General features: G+C 42.2%; 1 protein-coding gene across 1 annotated transcript; it reads right to left on the reverse strand.

Annotated features, from left to right (window-relative positions):
- Positions 1–201: 201 nt before the first annotated feature.
- Positions 202–15,100, reverse strand: LOC129860944 (solute carrier family 2, facilitated glucose transporter member 1-like). The gene is made up of 10 exons (XM_055931899.1): positions 14,719–15,100; positions 11,374–11,469; positions 9,542–9,702; positions 7,075–7,315; positions 6,721–6,883; positions 6,106–6,293; positions 5,866–5,970; positions 5,504–5,605; positions 5,177–5,380; positions 202–4,132 (listed from the first exon to the last, which is right to left on the reverse strand). The coding sequence occupies exons 1-10, from the start codon at positions 14,734–14,736 to the stop codon at positions 3,854–3,856; spliced, it is 1,557 nt and encodes a 518-aa protein (XP_055787874.1). The 5' UTR covers positions 14,737–15,100; the 3' UTR covers positions 202–3,853.
- Between the last annotated feature and the right edge of the window lie 2,379 nt (positions 15,101–17,479).

Genomic DNA, 17,479 nt, shown 5'->3' on the forward strand with positions numbered 1-17,479 from the left:
GTTAGATATTACTGCATGGTCGGAACCTTTCGCTACACTCGCATTAACATCTGCTAACCATGTGTATGACCAATAAAATTTGATTTGATGTGGTAAAGATATGGCAAAATTGTACAGCAAAAATAGTTTTATATGATATTATTTGGAAAACTTTCAACTCTGTTTAAATGTGTTGAACAGAAAAAACAACCATGAACATGGTTCCCTGGGTGCAGCTTGTTTTTATTGAGACAAATATCCAGCTACGATACAATATCTCATAAAAAAGGGGAAAAACTGTGAATATAGCAGTCTTGGCACATTGTTTTTACATAAAAAAGAAAGCTAAAAATCTACACCCCCACCCCCTAGGCACAACACACAGATTTTTATTTTACAATACATTTGTACAGCTCACAAATAAATTATTTGTTTTAGAAAATAATATATGTCCCCACTCTGTAATTGACAAGTTAGAGCTTACTTGGGATTACAACTACAGTTATTTATATTTTATGTTATTTACAGGAAGTGTTCAACACTACAGAAAAGTCACTAGCCTAGTGACTTGTGGTGTGTACACGAGAACACACAAGAGAGAGAGAGAGAGGGACACAATTGCATGCATGCACGGACACACACAGCTTGAAACAAGTAGGGAAATTATTATACATTGTATTGATCAAAGACAAGGATAAAAATCAATAAATTCCAAAATGTTTTGCCTCAGATGACTGAAAGACTACAGTAGCTATACTTCTGAAAATCAGAGGACACACTACAAATCCCCATTTGTAGTCACAAAGCAGTCACCCTCTAAAATACAAGTGGAGTGTATGTAACATTTGCTAGTAAAAGTATATATATATTCACATTTGCTGATATCATTGTCCTACTTATTAATGTTGAAACTTAGTCTTCGGTGTATAGATGATAGAAAATACCGTAATAAAAGGTTTTATTGCTCAATATTTCATTTGAATGAAAGGTTACCCTGTGAACACCCCATTGTATTATTATAAATTCAGCAAAAAAAGAAATGTCCCTTTTTCAGGACCCTGTCTTTCAAAGATCATTCGTAAAAATCCAAATAACTTCACAGATCTTCATTATAAAGGGTTTAAACACTGTTTCCCATGCTTGTTCAATGAACCATAAACAATTAATGAACATGCACCTGTGGAACGGTCGTTAAGACACTAACATCTTACAGACGGTAGGCAATTAAGGGCACAGTTATGAAAACTTAGGACACTAAAGAGGCCTTTCTACTAACTCTGAAAAACACACCAAAAGAAAGATGCCCAGGGTCCCTGCTCATCTGCGTGAACGTGGTTAGGCATGCTGCAAGGAGGACCGCAGATGTGGCCAGGGCAATAAATGTCCGTACTATTAGCCGTCTAAGACAGCGCTGCAGGGAGACAGGACGGACAGCTGGTCGTCCTCGCAGTGGCAGACCACGTGTAACAACACCTGCACAGGATCTGTACATTCGAACATCACACCTACGGGACAAGTACAGGATAGCAACAACTGTCTGAGTTACACCAGGAACGCACAATCCCTCCATCAGTGCTCAGACTGTCCGCAATAGGCTGAGAGAGGCTGGACTGAGGGCTTGTAGGTCCTCACCAGACATCACCGGCAACAACGTCTGGACCAGACAGAACTGGCAAAAAGTGCTCTTCACTGATGTGTCGCGGTTTTGTCTCCCCAGGGGTGATGGTCGGATTTGCGTTTATTGTCGAAGGAATGAGCATTACATCGAGGCCTATACTCTGCAGCGGGATCGATTTGGAGGTGGAGGGTCCGTCATGACCTGGGGCGGTGTGTCACAGCATCATCGGACTGAGCTGGTTGTCATTGCAGGCAATCTCAACGCTGTGCGTTACAGGGAAGACCTCCTCCCTCATGTGGTACCCTCCCTGCAGGCTCATCCTGACATGACAATGCCACCAGCCATGCTGCTCGTTCTGTGCATGATTTCCTGCAAGACAGGAGTGTCAGTGTTCTGCCATGGCCAGCGAAGAGCCCGGATCTCAATCCAATTGAGCACGTCTGGGACCTGTTGGATCGGAGGGTGAGGGCTAGGGCCATTCCCCCCCAGAAATGTCTGGGAACTTGCAGGTGCATTGGTGGAAGAGTGGGGTAACGTCTCACAGAGAAAAAAAAAAACTGGCAAATCTGGTGCAGTCCATGAGAAGGAGATGCACTGCAGTACTTAATGCAGCTGGTGGCCACACCAGATACTGACTGTTACTTTTGATATCCCCTTTGTTCAGGGACACATTATTCCATTTCTGTTAGTCACATGTCTGTGGAACTTGTTCAGTTTATGTCTCAGTTGTTGAATCTTATGTTCATACAAATATTTACACATTAAGTTTGCTGAAAATAAACGCAGTTGACAGTGAGAAGACATTTCTTTTTTTGCTGAGTTATTTAAATGCATATTCCAAAAGTAACGTTGAGGATCAACAACAGCTACAATTTGTTAAACAGATCAAAGGGCAGATACAGAAATGCTATAAATATAGTTCAATAATACACTTGATAGGCCTGGTTAGTTGACATGATCTAATTATGCAATATAATTTGAAAGTTTCTATTTTATTGTTGAATATAAATCAATTGTGTTGAGAATATATATATATATATATATTTTTTTTTAAATAAAATGTGATCTAGTTCAACAATTTGACAAGACCATGGTAAACTGTTGGGCAAAAAAAGCTGGTAACTCCACTACACCACTGTTGCTAGTATAGTTTGACATTTCATTTTATACCAAATGTGCAGTATTATTATGCCAATAGACTGTGGTTGAGGAAATGTAAGGTTATTTTCAGGGAATGGTGTGCTGAAACTACTAAGTCCCACTTAGTCACAGTAAGGTTTTGTGCAAATATCAAGACTATTGTAAAACTTAAATTAAGTTAATTCATTAAATAAAGGGATTAAAAATACATTATTACTGTTGGTATTCCATTACATACAAGCATTAGGTCCTACCAGAGTCATATATTAAGATATAATATAACACTTCACTTAATAAAGAAAATAATTGAGGGATATATAATCACAAACATCCATGAATAGAGTTGGCTTCATAATTAATTAATTTCTAATGGTGTAAATAGAATGCTTTAACAAAGATAGCTCATATTGCTCCTCAGTAACAGAAGAGCCGAGACACAAATAAGTAAAATATTGACATACAATATCTCGGCTAGGTCAGGGATATGGTGCCTTGTTATAACCTTTTGTCAATAAGATTGGTCGGGGGTTTTGTTTTTATTGTCAGAGTTTGCTGGAGTAAATTGTGGATGAACAGTTGGAATTGAGAATGTGTCTGCATAGTTTGTGGTGATATTAAGTATTGGATAAGTGGAATGGAAAGCACTGTTTAATTCAGTGTTTCACTTTGTTATCTTAATAGCAACCTAGTCAGCCCTTTTAAGCTGCAGGTAGAGACCAAAAGAGGATAAAGAGCTATTTCCCTTTCAGGCTGATGAGGATTTAAACCAACAAGATAATGAAGATGTCTCATAAATGCCCTTTTATGATAGCTGGCTCTGGTCTACTTATTCCCCTCTCCCCCGTTTGCACCACCTGATCAGACATGAAAAAATTTGCCTGTGAGATGTCTCAATACTATAGAGATTTAAAATGGAGATGGCCTCAATGGTGCTGCCCATGCTGTCAGACGCCATAATGAAACATATAACGTTGCTATCTCTATACATCTCTATTGTGAATTCGCAGTCTCATCACCCCCTCCTGGAACACCATGCATACTGCAGTCATCAGTTTACCACAGAGAGCAGGAGAGGTGGGACTCTGAAGGCCTATAGGAGTGGCACTCGTCCCTAAACTAGAAATGCCCAGGCATATGTTGCCCCCCCAGTCTATCAGTAGTATTGAAGGAGGTTGGGAGTGTTGTCGGAGAGCTTAGAGTTGAGTCGGCTCCCCCAAGGCTGTTCATCTCATCAGGAGCGTACTTTTCTCCTGACTGTCCAGCCTCATGGCGGAAGCCGGCGGAGATCTCATCAAACGACCGTCCCTTGGTTTCAGGCACCTTGAAATAAGTGAAGATGAAGAAGCCCAGCAGTAGCACAGTGAAGATGATGAAGACGTAGGGACCACACAGTTGCTACAGAGAAGACAGAAAAGTAATATTATTTTCACATTTTTCCATTCATAAATTGAATTTAAACTTGGATTTAAAATGGAAGTCATCAGGGCTATTATAAAACTACAGGTATATAATATATACTGTACTATCAATGTACATTGAGTATACCAAACATTAGGAACCCCTTCCTAATATTGAGTTGCACCACCCCCTTTTGCCCTCAGAACAGCCTCAATTCGACGGGACATGGACTCTAAAATGTGTTGAAAGCCTTCCACAGGGATGCTGGCTCATGTTGACTCCAATGTTTCCCACAGTTGTGTCAAGTTGACTGGATGTCTTTTAGGTGGTGGACCATTCTTGACACACACAGGAAACACAGAAAAATCCAGAAGCGTTGCAGTTCTTGACACAGACAGATGTGACTGGCACCTACTACCATACCCCGTTCAAAGGCACTTACATTTTTTGTCTTGCCCATTCACCCTCTGAATGGCACACATACACATTCAATGTCACAACTGTCTCAAGGATTAAAAATCCTTATTTAACCTGTCTCCTCCCCTTCATCTGCACTGATTGAAGTGGATTTAACAAGTAACAAGTAATCAATAAAGGATCATAGCTTTTACCTGGATTCACCTGGTCAGTCTATGTCATGGAAAAGCAGGTGTTCTTAATCTTTTGTATACTCTGTGTATATTTAAGAAAAAAGGCCAGAGGGGGTGTGGTATATTTAAGCAATAAGGCACGAGGGGGTGTGGTATATGGCCAATATACCACGGCTAAGAGCTGTTCTTAGGCACGACGCTATGTCATATACCACAAACACCGAGGTGCCTTATTGCCATTATAAACTGGTTACCAACATAAAAAGAATAGGAAACAACTATTTGTGTGTCATAACTGTGGTATATTGTTGGATATAGACACGGCTGAAATGCTGTTTCAGCCAATCAGCACCCAGGACCCAAACTACACGGTTTGTAATAATTGATATGCATATGTAATAGAGCCATCAAGGCAATAACACAGAAATCTGTGAGTTTTCTTTCTTCTTACCTCAACGTATTGGAAGGTCATGCCCACTATGAAGTTAGCCGACCAGTTGGAGAATCCAGCAACGGCAAAGGCAGAGGGCCGAGGACCTTGGCTGAAGAGCTCAGCCACGATGAACCAGGGGATGGGGCCCGGGCCGATCTCAAAGAAGGCCACAAAGCTAAAGATGGCTACGATGCTGACGTAAGACATCCATGGCAGCTGGTCCTGAGGAAAAACACGGCGGAACATCAGTGGAGGAGGCTGCCTGAGGTAGTCGTCTACATAAAATATGATATACGCAAATCCAGTGATTTTTTTAAATGTTTTTTATTGCGCCATTATACATACCAGTAGTGCCATAGCGATTGTCATCAGGACAGCTGAGAATGCCATCCCCAGCAACCCAGTGAGGTGAAGGGATCTTCGCCCAGCACGCTCCACAACGAATAGCTAAATAAAGAGAGAGGAAGAGAAGAAGAATGGTGGTGTTAGTGGGAGTTGGGAAGTGGATTCATTTCCAAGACACATTTCTGTTGTTACAGTCAGATGGACAATACATTTATCTCATAATCTATTATAACGGAAAAAATAATGAATTTGATAAATTCCATTCCCACCCAAAAATCTTAATACTCATTGTTGAGATGCTCATATGATCACTGGGACTGGGCTCCTGTTTATGGATGTTGTACAGTGTTTATCAGACTTACAGACACAACAGTGAAGGCTGTATTGACCACTCCAGCACCAATCGTAGCGTAGACTGGCTGAGAGACTCCCGCCTTCTCAAATATCCTGGTGGAGTAGTAGAAAACCTGCACAAAAATGTAATAATTGAGTGGACCATATAGTTTGAAGTGCGTGTGTGTGTGTGTGTGTGTGTTTGTGCATGAGTTAGCATGTGTGTATTTGCTAGTCAGTGTGTGTCTGCCAGAGTGTCCCACACTCACAGCGTTGATGCCAGACAACTGCTGGGAGAGCTGGAGCATGACGGCGATGAAGATGGGCTGGCGGTAGAGTGGCGAGCGGAACAGCTCCAGGATGGTCACCTTCTTCTCCCTCATCATCTGCCTGGCCTCCTCCTTCATCTCCTGCATGTCGGCGCCCACCTCCTCAGTGCCTCGCAGCTTCTCCAGCACTGCAGGGAAATACACAACTCAGCTCCATTCCCTCCATTCCCTCCATTCCCTCCTGGAGAGCTACTCGAGGTGAAGCCCTTTGTTCCAGTCTTAATCTACACCAAATTCTATTAATAAGCTTCTGGTCAGGACCTTGATAAGTTCAATTGTGTGTTAGAGCAGGGCTGGAACAAAAGCCAGCACACCCAAGAGCTCTCCTGCTTTTCGTGGGAATAGGGGTGTAGGACAGGGGTACTCAACTGTTACCCTACGAGGTCTGGAGCCTGCTGGTTTTCTGTTCTACCTGATAATTAATTACACACACCTGGTGTCCCAGGTCTAAATCAGTCCCTGAATAAAGGGGAACAATGAAAAAATGCAGTGGAACTGGCTTTGAGGTCCAGAGTGGAGTTTGAGGGGTGTAGCAGTAGCTGGTCAAAGGCTTACCTTCTCTGGCCTTGAGCTCCTCGTTGCGGTTGATTAGGAGGAAGCGGGGGCTCTCGGGGCAGAAGGGTAACAGGATACACTGCAGCATGGCTGGGATGAATGTGAAGCCCAGCAGAAAGGGCCACAGAGTGGAGTTCCCCATTATCGACTCGATCCCAAACACCTGTAAGAAACAATATTTAACTACACTGTAATTATGCTGTCAATGAAAGATAAACTACCATGGAAATACACTGTGGTAAGGTTGTGAGGTTACTTGAGTACTGTATGTTGGTGGAAAGCCCATATTTGTCCAGATGATTGTGCTGTATCACTAGCTTAAAAAAATAAAGTCACCCGACGGACAGTGCCTACCTGTGCCATGAGGATGCCAAGGACGATGCCCAGCTGGTGCAGAGTGCCAAGTGCCCCGCGGAGCGAGGTGGGCGCAATCTCCCCCACGTACATAGGCACGAAGCCAGTGGACAGGCCGGAGTAGAGCCCAACAATGAAGCGCCCGATAATCAGCATCTCCCACGACGCCGCCAGCTTGGAGAAGCCCATGAACCCAGCGGCGATGAACGCCAGCACGTTGGCAATGAGCATCGAGTTTCTCCTGCAAATCATTCACAGAGGTCTTCTTCACTTCCTAAAGCAACAAAAATGCTATACTGTTGTTGAGGTGCACAGGACAGCACAACAAACCGAAATGACCCATGATTACCACTAGTGGCGACGCCTCATTCAGGGCAGGTGGGAACCCCACCTGTTTAGCTTAAAAAAATAAAACACTTTTTGTTGCCTGTTTAGCATGTTATTATTTTGCCATTAATACATGTCACATATCAGTTTGCAAACAATGTAAAACAATTATAATAATTGAGTTAATAAAGCCGCATACAAACATGGTCTCTTTTTTGCAGGCGTTTCAGCCTAGCTCAGTGCTTTCTGTGGTGGTGAGACAGCCAGTTCTCTAGTTGCGCCGTGATTGGCTCAGTGTTCTGTCACTCATGGGGACACTACATCACCGCAAAATCTATGGGTAGAGCTAGACAATTCAAGCCCCCTGGGTGCTGCCATAGACTTACATTAGAAGTGCCAATCCAAGAAGGCTCAAGATCATTGGCCACAGTTAAAATGACATCAAATCACATTATATATACAGTAGCTTTGATTGGACTGATCATGTCAACATCATACTTTAAACATTTTAGCTGGCATTCATCATCATGAATCAAGTCGACGATCTACTGGCAAATCGTTTTCAATCCTTGTCATATGAAGAGAAATTATAGATAAAGCGTATCGGTGCTCATCGGCCATAAACATTACACAACAAGTTGGAAATCGCAAATTCACCAATAAGTGCTACGGCGCCACTGCAGCCCGGGGTTCGATCCCAGGCTGTGTCACAGCCGGCAGTGACCGTTGGCCCAGCGTCATCCGGGTTAGGGGAGGGTTTTGCAGGCTGGGATGTCTTTGTCTCATCGTGCTCTAGCGACTCCTTGTGGCGAGCCGAGCTACTGCAAGCTGACCTCCGTCAGGTCAAATGTTTCCTCCGACACATTTGTGTGGCTGGCTTCCGGGTTAAGCGAGCAGTGTGTCAAGAAGCAGTGCTGCTTGGCTCTTGACCTTCGCCAAGTCGGTAGGGGAGTTGCAGCGATGAGACAAGATTGTAACTACCAATTGGATATCACGAATAAAGGAGTAATGCCATGGGACAGAAAAGTTTGAAAACATTTGCCATGCTGTCAATCCAGCATCAGTTCTGCTGCATTAAAATCAACTGGAAACTCAGAACTGGGAAATCTCAGACTTTAGTTCAAGACAACTGGGAACCAGCTCCAACTGGGAAAATACCTAAAATAACGGTTAACCAACTCGGAATTCCAAGTCGGGATTTTGGACCTCTTTCTAGATAGAGCCCACAAGAAGGACTGCCGCGCCACCGTCCTGTTCAAGTGAGCACAGCACAACAAAGTGAGTCCAAAAATGTATTGTATGCTGCTGCATGAATGATGTAATATGCCAGGGACATATGTATACTGTAGCCAAGAAAGGAATACTAAGTGTATGTTGTGTAGTAAGCTGTTAGCCCATGTGCCTCACCGTAAAAATGTGGTCAATTTCCTCCCTCATAACAGCCTACTGTTCTGACTTGATGGTGCACATGTAGCCTATAGCCTGTTTTAGAGAAATGTCATCATCGAATATTGTAAGAGCTTTCATTGTCTGCTTAAACGCCTCATTTATCCTACGGTTCTGACTTGTGCAGGGATAATACTGTAAGAACGGCCCATGTTCTGGAATCTGTCGCTGTACATTTCAAAATACTGAACAAATAGTTATTGACTACGTCCGTCCTAGCTCGCTCATTAATGTCTTAATCGAAAATACGGATTGCCTCTTATCCGCTCGTCATCGCCTTATGCCATAGTTTGTACATCTCAATTGTCAGTAGAAGCCACATTTGTTTAAGCAAGTCAGACATGTCAGCTATGTTTTTTTAAAGGCGGTAAACGAGGCTGAATGAACTGTTTGCTGCCAGGCAAGGCTCCGCTGATAGCCAGGTGTAGCAGTGGTAAGGTGTTGGGACTGCTGTTGAGACTCTGCTGTTGGGACAGCTTTATGGCCCTAAAAGTTTGTGGGCACCGTTTGTCACAATTATTGTGCAATTCATGTATTGTTTAGGGTTGTGTTGTGTAGTGGGCTTTGCTGGCATGCATCACATTTTTTGTTGTTGAGTTTGCCCCACCAAGATTTACATGCTAAAATCGCCACTGATTACCACACCCTTTTAATGTGAATACCAACCTAAAATATGTTAACACTGCAGTTTTACCTGCCCAGGCGGTTGACAAAGAGGCCCACGGAGAAGGAGCCAAAAATGCCCCCGACAGAGAAGATGGCCACGGAGATGGACCACAGGGTGGTCAGGGATGTGGTAGGGATGGGCTCAGAGTACCTGCTGTTCCACGTGTCATTCAGGAAGCCTTCGATGATCTACGGTACAATACAACATAACACATGAAGAATATGCATAAACTATAGTCATCATTGAAGGTTGATGGAGACGTTAAATAATATAATTATCATACACACATCACAATTCACTTCATAGTAAATTACCAACCATACAGTGAAATTATAGATATTGCCCAGAACTAAAATCTTGCATAATTGAGTCAGATGCTTGTTTAAATTCTAGGCAAAGATGTGTTATAAAAGATACTAGAACGAGGAGCAGAAGTAGGGTGGTAGCTCCACCCCCCTCTCTTTGCAAGTTACGGACAAGTATGTGCCAAATGTCCCCACCCCTTCCGAAATTGGAACAATGCGAACATTGCGAAATCATGATTTATCCAAATGATCGTGACAAAACATTGGAGCATGTTTCAACAAAAAAAGTTAATGTGATGACGTTGAATCAACGTGAAAAACTGATTTGGATTTGAGAAAGTCATCAAGGTAAGTGAATTTCATCTTTTTTTTCACCCAACTTTGAACCTAAATCCAATGACATGGTAATATTTTTCGTTAAGTGGGTTAAAATGTTCCTAGAAGTCACACGGAAGGACATGTCAAAATCCTGAATGAGATTTATAGAAGGGCACTTCATTTAATATAACAGGCTTTTAAAATGCTATATTGGTGCACAATGTCAACTTTTAAAAAATCAGAGGGATGCAAAAGACACTCGTTTCATCAGACAACTCAGTTACTCCTCTAGCCTCCCCTTAAATCCTGTGAATTTGACAATAATCTTTGTTATCTCTGCCAGGTGTAATGGACACACCACAATTGATTTGATCACAATGGTAAACCTTTCCCAAACTTCCCAGTTGGAGGCTTCCTGGAATAAGATGGAAATCTGTGAATCCTCCAACTGGGATTTCAGGAAAACCTGGGCATTTTGGGAAAGTTACTGGAATTCGCTATAATAGATGGTGACTTTCCACCCTAGACCGTGGAGGAAATTACACGCCTTGCATAATAAAGTATCAAAGAGGCTTGGATCCTAGTAGCTACCTCACTGGCCTACACACCTTCAGACTGATGCAATCTTTAATCTCCGCAACTATTTACAGTGCTTATGTGCTCAGGTGTCCTGAAGAGGCTCCAGGATTCACCGTTCGTCTTACACTGTACCCAAATCACACACATGTGACGTACGTACGCCCGCACACACACACACAAATGTAAGTGCATGCACTCACACATTCTTATTTACAGAGCAGGCATCAGTGAAACCTCAAGTAACTTTCTTAAGAAGCTGCTGGAGTGAAGTACATACAGTACCAGAGTCTCTCCAGTATCTGCTAGACTCACTTAGCCAAGTGTTAAATTCAGTAGAAGGACTGCATCGTACCAGCGAGTCTCACCACGTCAGTCAAAGATCCTACATGTATGTGATGTATCATCTTTGATTGACCTGGCAGGGCTCCTGCTGGAGAGATGAGATGCAATCTGTCGGAACATGCATTACGGCACCTATGGGTAGGAGATCTATGAGCGCCATGCATCTCTGAGGAACATCTTGACACCCCTGACTAGCTCAGCAGGTTAAGAAAGAATACTGTTTTCGCATTCAATGGATTTGGACAGGCTTCTAAGGGTCACAAACATTAAAAAATGTTTAACTTGATTCTCTATACAGGGCCTCTTCTCACTCACCTTTTGGGGAGCATTGATGACCCCTGTGTTGTAGCCAAACTGCAGCGAGCCAATCACAGCTGTTCCCACTGCCATCATCAGCTGGAGCGTCAACCCCTGTGGGCACAGAGGAAAAACAGACATCTCTTCAGTTTAACAAAGAATAGCTAAAAGTGCTCTATCCGCTTCAGAACACATGCATTAAAGCATTAGCCTACAAGTAATTGTTGTTTTTTACTATCTTTGAGAGGGTATATTTAGCCTAATCTGATTTTTATTTAAGAACTCTCAGACTTGGATGAGAGGACAGGTGAATTGGGACTAAGACTTAGTAAATGTGCACAAGAAATTGAGACCTGACTTGGACTCTGTGTTAACAAGTGATAGTGACTCTACGGTAACACTTGGCTGACACAGGTGGTCCGTTCAGTGTAATCCCCTTAGGGACTGAGGGACATCAGTAATGTTCTGTTACAGTAATATGCTAAAGTTGTCCTTGTTTTAGTTGTTTATGCTTGAAATGCGGTGCACATTTCTTTTTCATGGGTGGCTCTAATGTGATGCCTGTTATGACTTATTTTGGAGAAGGATATTTCTGTAGTGAGAGTAGTGTGTTCTGGAGGGAACAGTTGATGACAAATGTTCTAGCTATGTCTGATTTAGGAACAACACATCTGAAGCCTGTAAACTGTTCACATAGAGTATCCGCTTTATTAAAAGTATGAATTGATCTGGACACCTGTCATATCCTTGAGCTTCACAGGTGCACCACCATTGTGACACTATGGTAGCACTGGCCGAGACTGGTGGTCCATTCAGTATAATCCACTTAAGGAATGAGGAACATCAGAACCAGGGCACGCAAACAGGACAGCTTGCTTACACAGGCCACACTGCGCCAAGCCACACGTGAACACTTAAACTTACGTAACAAACACACTTAAGTGCGTAGGCTCTTAGTGAGTGACACCCCCTCCAAGATGTGAAATAGTTGCAGTCACACTAATGTTTATAGAAGTTTCCCTCTTACTCACATAAACATGAAACTCTCAGTCTAAGCATTTCGCCTTATGTAATTCACAAAATATACAAACCATCTCATACACTCTGCTTTAGGTATCAGGATCCAGTTGAGACTTTGGTCCCACAGACAAATTGAACCATCCAGTTCAACCCTAACGCAACAGCAATACACACTGAGTGTACAAAGCATTAGGAACAACTGCTTTTTCCATGACATAGACTGACCAAGTGAATACAGGTGAAAACTATGATCCCTTATTGATGTCACTTGTTAAACTCATTCAGTGTAGATGAAGGGGAGTAGACAGGTTAAAGAAGGATTTTTAAGCCTTGCCAGGCTCACCAGTTTGAATATGTCAAGAACTGCAACGCTGCTGTTTTTTTCACACTCAACAGTTTCCTGTGTGTATCAAGAATGGTCCACCACCCAAAGTACATCCAGCCAACATGACAACTGTGGGAAGCGTTGTAGTCAACATGGCCCAGCACCCACGTGGAATGCTTTCGACACCTTAGAGTCCATGCCCAGACAAATTGAGGGTGTTCTGATGGCAAAAGGGTGTGCAACTCAGTATTAGGAAGGTGTTCCTAATGTTTTTTAAACTATGACAATATACACTAAGTTTTATATCACAAACGACCTTTGTGTCAGGTCGTCTTAGTGACACCATCTCCAAGATCTAGCCACACATGTTGGGATCACATCAACAGGAAGCTATTCAACCCCATGTGAAATAGTTGCAGTCACAATGACATCCATAGAAGTTTCACCCTTACTCAAATCGACAGGAATCTCTCAGCCATTTCACCTTCTAGAATCTGCATCGAGAATCTATTATGTCAAAAGAGAAACGCACTAAGAGTAGCTTTACTCCTACAAATCTTCTTAGTGAAATTATTTTTGGACCTTATGCCGCATGCACTACACCAATAAATACCTCTAAAACTGGGTATCAACAAAAACATATGTCCTGTCCATGCTTAAAACAGCAAAACAATCTCTATCTTATCTGTTCAGGTCATTATGGCCAAACAGTTCTATTTTTGTTTCATCAGACCAGAGGACATTTCTCCAAAAAGTCCAATCTTTGTCCCCATGTGGGGACAAACCGTAGTCTGGCTTTTTTAAATGGCGGTTTTGTAGCAGTGGCTTCTTCCTTGCTGAGCGGCCTTTCAGGTTATGTCAATATAGGACTCGCTTTACTGTGGATATAGATACTTTTGTACCCGTTTCCTCCAGCATCTTCACAAGGTCCTTTGCTGTTGTTCTCGGATTGATTTGCACTTTTCGCACCAAAGTACGTTCATCTCTAGGAGACAGAACGCGTCTCCTTTCTGAGCGGTATGACGGCTGAGCGGTATGACGGCTGCGTGGTCCCATGGTGTTTATACTTGCGTTATTTTGTTTGTACCGATGAACGTGGTACCTTCAGGCGTTTGGAAATTGCTCTCAAGGATGAACCAGACTTGTGGAGGTCTACAATTTATTTTATTTTATTGGCTGATTTCTTTGGATTTTCCAATGATGTCAAGCAAAGAGACTGCGTTTGAAGGTAGGCCTTGAATTACATCCACAGGTACACCTCCAATTGACTCAAATGATGTCAATTAGCTTCTAAAGCCATGACATCATTTTCTGGAATTTTCCAAGCTGTTTAAAAGGCACAGTCAACTTAGTGTATGTAAACTTCTGACCCACTGGAATTGTGATACAGTGAATTATAAGTGAAATAATCTGTCTGTAAACAATTGTTGGAAAAATTACTTGTGTCATGCACAAAGTAGATGTCCTAACCGACTTGCCAAAACTATAGTTTGTTAACAAGAAATTTGTGGAGTGGTTGAAAAACGAGTTTTATTGACTCCAACCTAAGTGTATGTAAACTTCCGACTTCAACTGTAGATGTTTTGACACTTGGTCAAACTCAAATAAAGTAAAGAATTGTAAGCATTTCGTTTTATGTAATTCACAAAATAAACAATCCATCATACTCTGCTTTAAGTATAAGAATCCAGTCTATACTGATATGCAAGTTTGAGACTTTTGACAAATTGACAAATTGAACAAATTGAACCATCCTGTTGAACCCTAACCCAACAACACTAGATATTGTCAAAGGTATACATTAAAAACATCCTTTGTGTCGAGTCGTTTCATGGCATGTGCCCAAGTGCAGCCCAGGCTATTCCATACACACTGCAAAAAAAGTTAACATTAGTAGACTATCCATAAGTCATGTAGACAAACCAAACTGTACATGCTAACAAGACTATCTTTGCCCATCAGCATACTTTGGCTACTCGGCTAATTTGACCAGTTTCTGGGTATCTCTTCGTCATTACCTTTCCTTCGCCTTCCATAGTGATTGATCAGCGAAGTATCGATGGTTGTCGGGATACCTCGCAGAAGACAGGACACAATTACGCAGAAGAGTCTTCTAGGATCCTTTTATCTCCAGTGAGGAAACTAAAATACACAGTGCTTACTACACCGTCGTTAGCCTTTGCAAATACTGATATTAAAGTTTAAAAAAACATTTAAAATCCACAATTCATTATAACAATTTAATTATGCGGTCTTTACTTATCTATTTTATGATACGCAAGTATACCTACCGTTCGTTATAGGCTCCCATTGATACGTTCTTACTGGACATAAGCCGGTTGATATTATTCAATCAGCTTTCAATATTATTGACTGTCGGCAGCTTCGGAGCGAGCGATTCCGAGGAGTGGGAGAGAGCCTGTTTGTAAAATATGATTCTAATTGGCTGTGGATAGCTCGGCAGATGACGTAGATCATTGCGTCCTACTGTAGAAGAAAGTTCTGATGGACAGAGCCATTTTCCCACTTCAGTCCATATTTATGTTGCATGTGCTACTTTGAAAAAGTAATTCTAGTATCTAAGGCAAGAGTACTTGTTAATAGATTAGCAATTCAATTATCCGTTAGTAACTGTACCTTATTGCTGTAATATTATGTATTGTTAGGCTACTTTAAAAACGTAAAGCCTTCAATGTGTGCAGAAGGTATTTTAAATTAAAGGAGGCATATCCATGAGGTGAAATAAAGGCTTGATAAAGCCTACCTTCATCAAATGTCTTTAATGAAATTGTTATGAAGTTCTACAGCTGCACCATCGAGAGCATCCTGACTGGTTGCACCACTGCCTGGCATGGCAACTGCTCGGCCTCCGACCGCATGGCACTACAGAGGGTAGTGCGTACAGCGCAGTACATCACTGGGGCCAAGCTTCCTGCCATCCAGGACCTCTATACCGGGTGGTGTCAGAGGAAGGCCCTAAAATTGTCATAGACTCCAGCCACCCTAGTCATGGACTGTTCTCTCTGCTACCGCATGGCAAGCGGTACTGGAGCGCCAAGTCTAGGTCCAAGAGGCTTCTTAACAGCTTCTACTCCCAAGCGATGGAGCTTTTAATTAATATACAAACTCACAGAATAATTATTCTTGATTTTTCTAAATGTCAGATTGTTCTGATAAGATGTCACTAGGGTGTTTATGTGTGTTTACCAACCACTATACCACTGATCAGAACATTCCCTCCATTGTTTTGGGCCAGCATAATACAGGTTGACTGACTAAAATAAATAAACAAATCCTTGAACGAGCAGCTTGGCATGAACGTTGATGCAGGAGTAAACAGCACACGAATGACAGGAACGACTCCTGGGTCAAGTCATTGAGTCGTACTGGCAGCAATGACTTGAGCAGTGCCGTTTCTAGACATAAGCGACAACCAGCTGCTAGGGGACCCCAAAACAAAAATAAATAAATGAAAAAGCAGCAGTTATTCTTGTGTCAGTCACTTAATTACGCCATGTCAGCTAACATTTTATAGATTGCTAGTTGAGTCTAGCCAGCTATCTTAACCTTGTAGTGGCAGAATTACTGACCGAGTACGCAAGGCATGTGCCCAGGGGCCCTGACCTCCAGTAGGCCCCAATTGATTTTGTTTGTCACTCACTCAGATATCATATGAATATTGCATAACTCATGGCAAAATGTGTGGAATGGCAGGACATATGCTTTAAAACTGCACATTTTCTTCTCCACCTCTTGGACAAAGTGTAGAACTGCAAGAAATTATAATTTTGAAAAAACGGCTACATTTCCATAGGATTCGTTCCTGTCAGTCGTATGCTGTTTACTCCTCCATCGTGGTAATGCTAAGCTGCTCTGTCCTGGATGTGTTAATTTATTTATTACATTTTCTATTCAACCTTTACTTTGTAAGATGGGTGCCACAGCCCTCAGGTGCCAGATCTGTGATGGCATGATATCAAAATATTTTCAGAACACAATTCTACCTCTGCCAAATTAGCCACACCACTAATACAAGATTGGCATTGTAAATAGTTTGAGAAGTGCACCTGTTGAACATCAGGAGGAGCAATTGTCCCCCACATGTTTCATATAGACTCTTAAAACCTGTTTGCATAGGCTATGGCATCATGTTACTGTCAGTGGCTTGGTAATGTCCACTTTTAAAACAAATAATGAACATTATGGAAATAACTATGTGAATAGGGAGCCTGAGGTGACTGTAAATTATCAGTCTTGAAAACGCCTGAAAATTAAAATTACACTATTTTGTAGCTTTGGCAACTATGTGTGTGTGTGTTCTATACCTGTTTGCTCTTCTCCCTGTAGGCTTTACAGACGCTCCACACATCTTGGCTGCAACCCTTCTAATTTAGTGTACCCTGCGCACACAATCCATGTGGAATTCTGGGTCTCTGGCAGCGTTTGGAATTGCCGATCTGTGGTCAAGAGTGTTGAGTTCATGTCAGCCTATGCTGCCCCTCAGTCCCTTGACTTTTTGGCACTGACGGAGACATGGATCACCCCAGAGAACACCGCTAATTCAGCTGCTCTCTCTTCATCTGACTACGTTTTCTCTCATAATACAAGTGCATCTGGTCGCCGCAGTGGTGGCACAGGGCTACTCATTTCTCCATAAGTGAAGATGTTTCATTTTCTCCTTCTCTCACCTGTCCATCTCATTTTTATTTAATGCTGTCACTGTCACTTGTCCACTAAAGCATAACATTGTTGTCTTCTATCACCCAATAGGTGCCCTTG

The sequence above is a fragment of the Salvelinus fontinalis genome, chromosome 8, assembly GCF_029448725.1.
Source record: "Salvelinus fontinalis isolate EN_2023a chromosome 8, ASM2944872v1, whole genome shotgun sequence".
NCBI classification, from domain to species: domain Eukaryota; kingdom Metazoa; phylum Chordata; class Actinopteri; order Salmoniformes; family Salmonidae; genus Salvelinus; species Salvelinus fontinalis.

Bases quoted from the DNA above. Each gene is read 5' to 3' on its own strand.
- LOC129860944 (XM_055931899.1), bottom strand. The intron at 5,606-5,865 runs GTAAGTCTGATA...CTCTTTATTTAG, and splicing joins CAGCCTTCACTGTTGTGTCT to CTATTCGTTGTGGAGCGTGC. The intron at 5,381-5,503 runs GTATGTATAATG...GTTTTTCCTCAG, and splicing joins CAATCGCTATGGCACTACTG to GACCAGCTGCCATGGATGTC.